The 10,634-nt window shown below is 32.6% G+C and overlaps 2 protein-coding genes across 2 annotated transcripts; both read right to left on the bottom strand.

Annotated features, from left to right (window-relative positions):
- Positions 1-6,905: 6,905 nt before the first annotated feature.
- LOC127739599 (uncharacterized) lies at positions 6,906-8,244 on the bottom strand. Its single transcript, XM_052256459.1, has 2 exons — positions 7,931-8,244; positions 6,906-7,209 (listed from the first exon to the last, which is right to left on the bottom strand). The coding sequence occupies exons 1-2, from the start codon at positions 8,199-8,201 to the stop codon at positions 7,178-7,180; spliced, it is 303 nt and encodes a 100-aa protein (XP_052112419.1). The 5' UTR covers positions 8,202-8,244; the 3' UTR covers positions 6,906-7,177.
- Positions 8,245-9,089: 845 nt separating this feature from the next.
- On the bottom strand, positions 9,090-10,270 carry LOC107461899 (probable ribosome biogenesis protein RLP24). Its single transcript, XM_016080459.3, is given in 5 exon segments — positions 9,090-9,403; positions 9,405-9,461; positions 9,652-9,788; positions 9,904-10,017; positions 10,106-10,270. Coding segments are annotated over 5 exon segments (453 nt in total). The 5' UTR covers positions 10,187-10,270; the 3' UTR covers positions 9,090-9,339.
- Positions 10,271-10,634: the final 364 nt, after the last annotated feature.

Raw genomic sequence — 10,634 nt, 5'->3', positions numbered from 1 at the left:
TTTAATAAATATATATTATATATGCTTCTTAGTTCTTACCATATAGTACACCCTTTACTTATATACCTCTATATTATTAAAAAAGAAGAGGAGGTTGAGGCAGATACCTAGGTGGCGTGTGCTTTTTAAAATCAGTTATGCCAGTTAATACAAGAATTTAAAAGTTGATAAAGCAAAAAAGTCTTACCTAAAAAGGATACATATATATTGATGGATCTTCCCTCCTCCCACCCTAAATTTCAGCACAGTTCTGTGACATGATCATATAATATATTTTGCTTTAACTTGTGCACTTTGTGTTCGGTGAGTATGGAGTACTACTAATCACAATTAGGCTTGGTTTCATAAAATTTTTTAAGAGAAATTTGTGTTTTTGAAATGTACAAATATTTTATTTTTCATTTGATAAATAAATAAATAAAACATGTATTCGTATTTATAACCGTAAAACAATAGATGTATTTTTCAAAATACTTAAAGTAGATTTTTTTTAAAATAATTTATACTTATCAAAACTAAAAAATTTAATATNAATATTATAACTTAAATATTTTACCAAACCAAGTTTTAATAACAAGAAAGTGCTGGGAATGATGGAATATTTATTTAATTTGTCATTAATGTTTGAGGTTAGATAGTACTATAATAATGATATTTCTCTTAGCTGAATTGGGAGATCAGATCCCCAAAGAGACCATTGAACACCGAACATGATAGAAGAAGATTATTTATGCTTTTTTTAGCTAGAATAAAATTTAATTATTATTCTTCTTTTCTTAATATATAACCAAGAAACAAGTGCAATGGGAATACTATGATTATGAATGTGTGTGATGGTGAAAGTTGGCCCACAAAATAAATTTGGACTGTAAACCTACCAACTCCTACTCCCAAAACATCTATGATTAAAAGCAGTAAATTTCTTGAAGAAGGAAAATCACAATATGAGCTAAGACATGGTAATATTAATAAGGGCTTCTTCTTCTGAATTTTCCTAACTTTACTTTAACTGTCAAAGATAGTAATAGTAGTATATGATATCATGTGCACTTGGAAAAAGAAAAAGCATTGAATCAATACAACCCCATGAAGAATTATTATTAAAACCTTGGGTCAACAGACAACTTCCCATTTCGATCGATCTTATTATATCCCTCACAACTTCCCTTCCCCCACCAAGTTAAAGTAGATAGAACATATATAATTAATTTCTGAATTCTCTATGTTGTGTAATAAGTCACATAAGTGAGATAGTGAATGATGAATGTTATATATATATATAGAGACATACACAACATGAAACAAGGCATAATAATAAGGGGCATCATGATTCATAATTCATTATTCTCTGTGTTAAGTATAGGGCATGTTTTTTGGGTTATGGACCCGAGCAAATCTAGTCATTACATAAACACACTTCTTAATTAATCCAACATTATATTCAAGGTTGCTTGCTTATGAGAAACGTAACCGTTCTTTGTATATAACTGGACCTACACAATCAAACTTGAAACTACAAGGCTATAATTTAGGTAATAAGTATTTGAGTAAGTGTATGTTTTTATAATTTTTTTTTCTATTCTAAGACAATTATCAAATTGTGCCTAAGCTAGTAATCTTATTAAAAATGAGAGGCTAAAAGTTGATAAATTGGACCTACAATGCAACCAAAAGTTTGATAATCAAAGTAAGTCATAGTGATTTATATGCTAACTCGAACTCAAAAGTTGATTATTGGTGAGCAATGTTAAATGAATTTTAGTTTATAAACCATAGAATCAATAATTTGTTCACAACTTTGCACATCAACCTAGCTAGCTAGCTGGAATCGCCAAAGTTAAGGTTTTATATCCCTATCCTACTTAGCTTTTTGTCAATTCATCCTATTCCTTATAAATGGTGGTAGTTAGCACATAATTAGTAGTACAGACCAAAAAGATCCATGGTAGGGATTCATGAATCAAATCTACCTGTATCTCATTATTAACAAACTATGATACATGTTTCTTATATACTTAACTTTTTTCTCTAACTAACCTTAATTTTCTACATATATTATATATATAATCTATTTTTCCTTTTTTCAATTTTTTCTCTCATTCTTAGCTAGCTAGAGCGAGTTGGATCCCATTGTTTCTTTTTTATCTCTTTTGACCTCTTAATTTAAGGTTAATTGAACAAAGATTCCAAAGGGAGTTAAATCTCAATTTGACTCCTGAAATTTAGTCCGATACTCAAAATGATCCCCACAATTTCGACGGCCCCAATTAAAACCCTCAAATTTGCAATCGTGGCTCTGACCTGTCCCTGCGATTATCTCCGTCACCGGAATGTTGATCTAATATAATTACATGACACGATGGACACTACTTAAACAACGGGCATTGTTTTCACGTCCAAACCATTTGGAAACCACGTCGTTTCAATTGTTTTTTGTTAAAACTCTCTTTCTTTCTACTACGACGATCATAAGATGCAAAACATCAAGAAAACCCTTGCACTACGTAGTTTTCAAAGGGTTTGGATGCGAAACCAATGCGCCGTTATTTAAGTAGCGTCCACCATGTCATGTAATTGCGCCAGATCAGCATTTCGGTGACAGAAATTATCACAGGGGTAGGACAGAGCCATGATTACAAATTTAAGGGTTCTAATTGAGGCCAGCAAAATTATGAGAGTCATTCTAAGTATCGGATCAAATTTTAGGGGTCAAATTGAAATTTAACTCTTTCAAAGGATGATATATACATACAAAACTAACATAAACGTGAGGGTATAGTACGACAATTTAAAAGAGATGAGGAATCTTGCCGAAAATGAAATTCTTGTGTCTTGACCTTATGTAACGCCAAGAAATTCTCTTCAAAAACGAAAACCCATGGCGGCAACTATTATTACTTGCAAGAATTTGCATAAATATGATTTATTTTTTTAGTGATTCTTATTAGGTACGCACCACCAAGTATAGTACATCAACGTGATATAAGAGATATGTACTTACATTTCAATTCTAATTAACGTGATAACACGACACATTATTAACTCATGTCAACTATATATTACTAAAGTTGAAGGTCTTATTAACATGCCCACAAACACTAAAATTAATTAGTACTAAAACCTTAGACTTGGCTTCGCCCTTTGAATTAGTACTAAAATTAGTGGGATATTTATATGTTTATTGCACACTTTTATTTATATATAATTGTAAAGCTTATTTAATATGCTTTAGAAAATAAAGGTGGCCAATTCTTGACCTAATACCATATTTTTTTTATTCCCAAACCTTAATAAAATAAACCAGGTCCACTGTAGATTTTGGAAAATTCAAACATCAAAGTGCTGTGTTACATTATACTTGATCCAACAGCAATATTAAATACTTACTCCATATGCATTCTAACAAGTTGCAAGCAGATGAGAGAATGATAAAGACAAACAAATCATGGTCAACTCTTCTTCATCTTCTCTTTATATATATTAGTGAATGAATACATACATACATACATACATGCTGCAAAACGAATGACAGGATGTCCATTATTTGTCCTCTTTTGACTGGAGTATAATTTTTATTAATTGACAAGAGTTTTTTTTTTTTTTTGGTCGCATTCTCTCTTAGAATAAGGGTTATATTATTAAAAGACTTAAATCATTGATTATTATCTTATGTACCCTGAAATTAATACAATAATTTTGAGGCATCATAGTAATTAAGAAGTAAGAGAACAATGAAAAATAGCGTCTTACAAATAATACTATCTTCATCGTAATTATTAACACTACATGAATGTTTAAACTATGGTCAAGTGGCCCTACTAAAACTATGTTTATTAATTCCAAACCACATGATGGGGTTTCCAATTTCCAACATTGCTTTAAATAAAACTAGTGCAATGTGGGGGGTGGAGGTGAAGGGAGTAATAATGGAGAATTTATATGTCTCTAGAAGGTTGAACCTAAGTTGGTAGTTATTGGATCTCTTAAAAGAACCACTGCCCTTTCCATGTGAACTAGGGTTTCATGTGCCAGTGCCCATAATTGCGCACATAGTATTATATGATTATGCACATAAGAAATTAAATCCTCCAAAATTTGTTTCATTAAAAAAAAAAAAATAGTACTATTATAGTTTTAATTCATGAACGGCTTTTAAATTTATGCTTGTCCTAATATATGTACAGCAAGCTATCTTATAAAAATCATTGGAGCAAGAACTTGTTCGTTTGGTGTACTACATAAAATTCATCCTGAATATAGGATGCAATTTTGGGTGTTGCTTGCTTAGACATACAATAGTATTGATTTATTATATATTGTCACGTGGGATTTGACAATTTAATTTATGTGAACTTTTTTGTATTGTATTCAGTGCAAATATCAAAGTGCTCATTGGCCGGGGTATTAACTATTAAGAGAGACATTTTATTTTATTTTTGATAAAAACTTTGGCTGTTTAATTAGCATTTTACCTATATACCATTTTAATGGAATAAGCAATTAATATATAAAAGTTAACAACAGAAGAAACGAACTTTTTCTACTTTTGGTAATAATGCAAAGTGTTTTCCTTCAAAAATAAACAAGGCTAGCTTGAGATATAAGCTTGTAGGAACATGACTTGGTTACTAACTATGACTTCTGATAGGGGAACAAGAAATCACACAAAATCTATAAAGGAAATCAAATCAATACCTTCCATTGCTGTGTAAACCAATAAAGAGAACAATTGAAATTATTCTTGTGCTACTTGTAATTTGTGATCATGATAAGAAAATCAATCTTAACTACTTTAACTGTTACTAAGATGTCCTCCTACAACTAACTATTTAACATATTATATTTCTTTTCTATTGGAATAATTGGTAGACCGAAAATTAACCTATTGTGGTTTAACTGTTCAAGCAGTTCTGATTTTTTATGCTTATTCTTGATAAGAAAGAAAATTTCAAATTTTTTGTAAATTGGAAAATTTAAAATAGTGTTGAGGTAGGAAACTTTATTTCTTAATAATAAGCTAATTCAACCCCAATACTAAAAATAGTTCAAACCCAAAAAGAAAGGGACCTAAATGCTTGACCAAAATTGTTATATATTTCGTCATTTTGTTACTTAAAAGTTTAAAACTTCCTAGTGAAGATCATCAACATAGTGGTAGGTCCCATTGGATTCATTAAATATGTTTTGTAGTGTAACTAGTGATCAAAAGTATAATGACATCTGATCTACTTAACCATGTGCAAATTTAGACTTCCAAGCAAATCCTCCATAGATGAGTAAAAAATGCAATGCACCACATGAGTAATTAATGCCTTTGTTTCAAAGACAATTAAAAAATGAATCTAGTCTTGATGGAATTTTGTTAGTTCTTGGAAGTTTGGTGAATCCATTTTCTTCTTAACTGAAAATAAGACTAATTTAATTAATTCATGAAAATAACTCTTTTTATTCCAATATAATGTATCTTTCAACCCCAAATTTTTCTATCATGATAAAATGTGATGTCCGCAAACAAAAACAATCCATTCTATGTGATTTAGACAAATCGGATGATGTATCAATAATCCGGTGGATTCGTTATGTTTATTCTTATTGACATATCACATAGCCTATCCAGTTATGTAAGGATAAGGACGGAATGCGAATTTGCAATATTGGATTACGTTTTAGTTTTTGAGTAGTCATTGACTTTATAAACATTTTAAAATTTGAGAAATAATTATTATAATAAGTAATTGCAATTTAATTATTAAGTTAATATTAATGATTATATATTGTAAAAAAACTATTGATTAATGAATTAAATTAATAACAATTATATATCATATTAAAGATTATACATTAACGCAGATTGGCCAAAGCCCAAATGAAACAAACATTTAACCGGAAAATTAAAATGATTACCGGAGCGTTTGGAATGGTGGCAAAGAGGAAGTGGCATGCATAGTAGCTAGAATCTCGATTTAACTCTTAAAATCTTCCGATATTACGATTTTAAATGAGTTTATCGATTTTACGAAATTTGTACTAAGTCCGACGATTTTACGATTTAAATCTTGTTAAGATTTTACGTTTTATGTTTTTTATTTACTTTTTTTATTTCACGTAAAATCTCGATTTTCTCTACCTCTCGCATAGGCAAGAAACAGTGGAGTGACAAAATTTTAAGTAAATTATGAATTGTGTTTGGATGCAATTTAGGAAAGAGCCACTCAAAACTATCAAAATTGTCATCCCAAATTGGTTAAAGAGGGATTATTAGGGAAGTTCTTTTGTGCCTATGATTTTTGTGTCTAAATTGCCTAAAAGTAGGGATAGAAGAAGATGGGATCCACTCTTTTATTTTTAAATTCTATGTCTAAAATTTAGATTTAGGCACCATAGAAAGCACCTTAATATTATATTTCCCTTTTGCTCTGCTTAAACTTGTAAAACATCCAAGTATAAGAAAATGATGTTCTATCCTATTCTACCCGTGCATTTATATATTAATACATTCTGGATTCTAGAGGAGAGGGGAGGGAAATGGAAGATTTATAGTGTCAAATTTTATACGCCCTCCCATCCATGTTTCCTTCCCTTGCCTTTTTCCTCCAAAATCCCAACTAAGGTGACTTTAAGATTCAATCTATGCTAGCAAGAGCTTTAAAGGACAGTTCAATAAAGAAATGGATAGCTACATTAGGCAACTTAGCAAGACATTGTAAGAATCAAGACAACAGAAAGAAGCCATGAATAAGCTAATCAACAATTTCCCCACAAAACATGATCTACACAGATCACAGGTCACGGATGAGTGTGAGTGAGAATGACCTCTCATGTTTACTTTGCATGTATAACACACTTCTATTTGTCCCATTGTTATTGTTTGTTGGTCATATGCGATCTAATCTTTACATCAAAACTTAATCTCAAATAATTCGCATGATATTATTTCAATGACAGTATACAAAGTATAACAAACACAAAACAACATTTGACTTATCAAAAGTTACAAATTTACATACATGTCAGAGGCAGGCAGAGGCTACTAACTACTCGAAGAAGCAAACCTGCTCAGCACTTATAGTCAAGAAATCTGAAATTTCCAAATTCTCAATGAAAGAGCCTCAAAAGTAACCCAGCTTTCAAGGAATTCAACAAGATGAACCCTCATCAGTTTATGCATCATCCTTTATTAGATTGGACTGACATAGTTAGCAAACCTCCCTGTCATAAACAAATGCAAACAAGTATGTCAGATGCCCCAAAAACAAATAAAACAAATCCCATATTTCTCAAGACACAAGCTTATGCCTACACACTAGTATGATCCCTGGCCCTCAAGCTATGGTCTCCGATCAACAAGTTAGTTCCCACCAAAACTGAATTATTTATTGTTCATTGAAAATATAGGAACATCTGAATGCATAAACCTCAGAAATCAAGGGCCAATGCCAGAATCTCAGCTCCAAATTGTTTCGGCAACGTTCAGCGCTGAAAGCACCACAGAAATAGGCGAATCAGAGACTCTAATTTGTTGCCTTCTCCCACAGAAAAGGGTTTCCCTTGTCTCTTTTTTCTCTATTACTTCCTACATTCTCTACTGATAAGTCATTCAGACTTTTTTGGTCCATTCATAAATTAATGTAGCTGGATAATACGCAGGTAAGTGAATCTCAAAGGAAAACCACTGGATCAAAATCCAAGCTGCCAATTGCATTGTTTACATTTTCAAAACTCTACCATAACCTTTGCATCAAAATCGTTTAATAGAATGCTTGTTGAGGTTATTCAAGCTTATCGGAAGCAACAATACGAATTATCAAATGAGAAAACAAAGGCAGCATCGTCAATCACAAACATGACTATTGCAAATGGAATGTGCAAATGTGCAATGCCAAAAGTGAAAACTTGAAGCAAAAATGAAAAGAGAGAGGGAGAGAGATACCTTGTGAGGAGGTGGTAGCTTCGGTGGGAAGCTTGGAAACAAGGTAAGATGAAGCAATGGCTGTGTGCAATGGCTTCAAGGAGCTCAATTCTCTTCGGAGGAGCGAGAACCTCGCCGGAGCGATACGGTTGTTATTATGCCGAATACCGAGATTGGAATCGCGCAAAGGGAAGGACGAGGATGATGACCTCCCTGCCGTCGATTTCGCAGTGGCTCTACAGATGGTTCGCACGATTGTGCTGCTGGATCTTCTTGCTGCCATTGAAGCCATTTTTTTCGAGGCTTTCTCCTCGAATGGAAACCCTAAAACCCTCTGCAAAACCCTCACAAACAATCGATCAAAATGGGCCCAGCCCAGTTTTGAAACATGGAGAGCATTCTATTCGGCCCATAACAAAACAGATTTGGCCCAATAAAATCGAGCTCAATAGTCAAACTCGTAATACTTTCCCTGACCAAAAGAAAAAACCTCGTAATACTTTCCTGACTAAAAACAAAAAACTCGTAGTACTTTTGATGAAACAGAAAATATAAAAAGGGAAATGCTATGGTGCTTAAAATGTGGTGTTTATTTAGTAAAACTTACTACAAAAAAAAATAATTAGGCAAAATTTAGACACCAAGTCATAAGCTATATAAAAAATGACTCATTGCTTCTAGTCAGCACATGACAGTAATTTCAGCCATTGAAAATCAGTTCAATTGAGTTGTGAAATTTGTACACTATAAATTCCATCACATAATGGTAATATATATTTATTATCTCACTGCTTCTCGACCTGTAGCAAATATCGAAAAATATTTATTATCTAACGATAACAAGAATAAATCATAAACTCAATTCCATCACACTTTGATTCATATATATGTTAGAAGGGGGAAGCCTATACATCTCAAAATTTAAAGACATCTTACAGTGTACTTTTATGTCTTATCGGAGTAGAAAATTTACCTGAATTTGCAGGAATGGTTTATCAGATTTTGAAGTACATGCTTCATGAATACTAATTTGAAAGGAAGGGAATAACCGTTACTTCATTTTGTTTAATCTCACTTCAGTGAGAGCTCATTTGCCCATAGAGCAGCAAGGGCTGCTCCTGCTAAGCAATTTGGAACCATAAGATGATCACAGTTCTTAAATCTTAACTTGGATTGAATATGCTATGCCCAACCAGACACACAATTCTGATATGCTTTATAATAGTTAACTATCTCTCACAATGTATCACATTCAATGTTTACATTACAAAAGGCTCACCCCAAAACTCTCTTTCAAAACCATATCATTCACAACATGACATGAATCATCTCTCAAGTAAACTAACACTATAAATTTGGACCTCAGAAGGCCACTAATCCAGCCGCAAATATCGAACCGGAACAAAATAAGGCCAGCATTGCCAAACGAATCACTCTTCCATAGGTTGATTCTGCTGTGATTGCTGTTGGGAAACCATGACTTTGATCTTTGGTACCCTGCTCCAACTCCTTCGTCGCCTCCCTCTGCACCTTCACCTTGTTTCCCTTCATCCTGCAAAAGTCGCCGCAAAACATCCAAACAACCACATTAAAGACATTTACGAAGCTCTTCCATACGGTTTCATTTGTTTCAGTTTTTTCTTTATTGACTAGAGTAAAAAAAATTAAAGACATTTTCCATAGAAACCAAGGTTCCACAAATCCACACTATATACATAATAATAGAAGATTCAAGCAAGGACCTATTCTTATGGTGTCTCTCCTCTCTGGTGACTCTGATCTTATCAATCTTAGGAATGGCCTTAAGCACATTCTCAGCAAGGTTCCTGTCATATCTCTCAGGTTTGTTCCGCTTCCTCTCGAATTCAAACGTTGAATCCTGAAACAATAGCACAATAACTCTGAAACCCTAAGCATACCACGATAAATAAATTACAAGATATATAAAAAAATAGATCAAAGATAAAATTTGATAATAAATAGTAATAATTGACCTGTGTCATATCCTTTCCATGCACTCTTCGATATGCCTTGGTCCATTTGACCTTACGAGGGTTCCTCTTCATTTTAAAGTTCTTATGGCATTTAGACCCGCAAAATCGAAAAATCTGCGCAACAAAACGAGGAGTTAACTTATGGTTTCTCTAGTGAATTGATTGTATAAGAAATTCATAGAATTGAAACTTTGACTTGCACCTTGGCATCATTACGAACGAACTGGATTCCATGACCAGGATATACCGTTGAGGAACAAAACCAACACTTCTCCAATCTCATTGTGGCTGCACTGCTACAGAGAACAGCAACTGGAAAAGGGTTTAGGTTTTAGGGTTTCCCAGCTTCAGAATTGGCAGTTGCTCTTTCTCCTTTTGTTTTTGTAAATGGGCAATGGATTGGAATTCGGAACCAACAAAAAATTCATGAGACATCTGGGCCATAAAAAACGGGTTGGGCCTATTTTTCATATTCCTGAGAAGCAATGTGAATCTCGCCAAAAAGGAAATGTGTTTCACGGAAAAATAAAAAATAAATAATGTGAAATAAAAATTAAAATAAAACTAATCCGCCATTCAAATAATTAATTAATTTTAATGATTCATTATCTTTATTTTTTCATTAAAAATTCATTTCATTTTATGTATTAAATTATACTAAATTAGACATTGTCATTTAAATCAAATAAAATAAGATAAGAGGACATATTAGTCCAAAATAAAAGAGCAAT

The sequence above is a fragment of the Arachis duranensis genome, unplaced genomic scaffold (genome assembly GCF_000817695.3).
Source record: "Arachis duranensis cultivar V14167 unplaced genomic scaffold, aradu.V14167.gnm2.J7QH unplaced_Scaffold_232527, whole genome shotgun sequence".
Classification (NCBI taxonomy): Eukaryota; Viridiplantae; Streptophyta; class Magnoliopsida; order Fabales; family Fabaceae; genus Arachis; species Arachis duranensis.
Note: the sequence above shows the minus strand (reverse complement) of the source record. Positions and strands in the feature narration are given on the sequence as shown.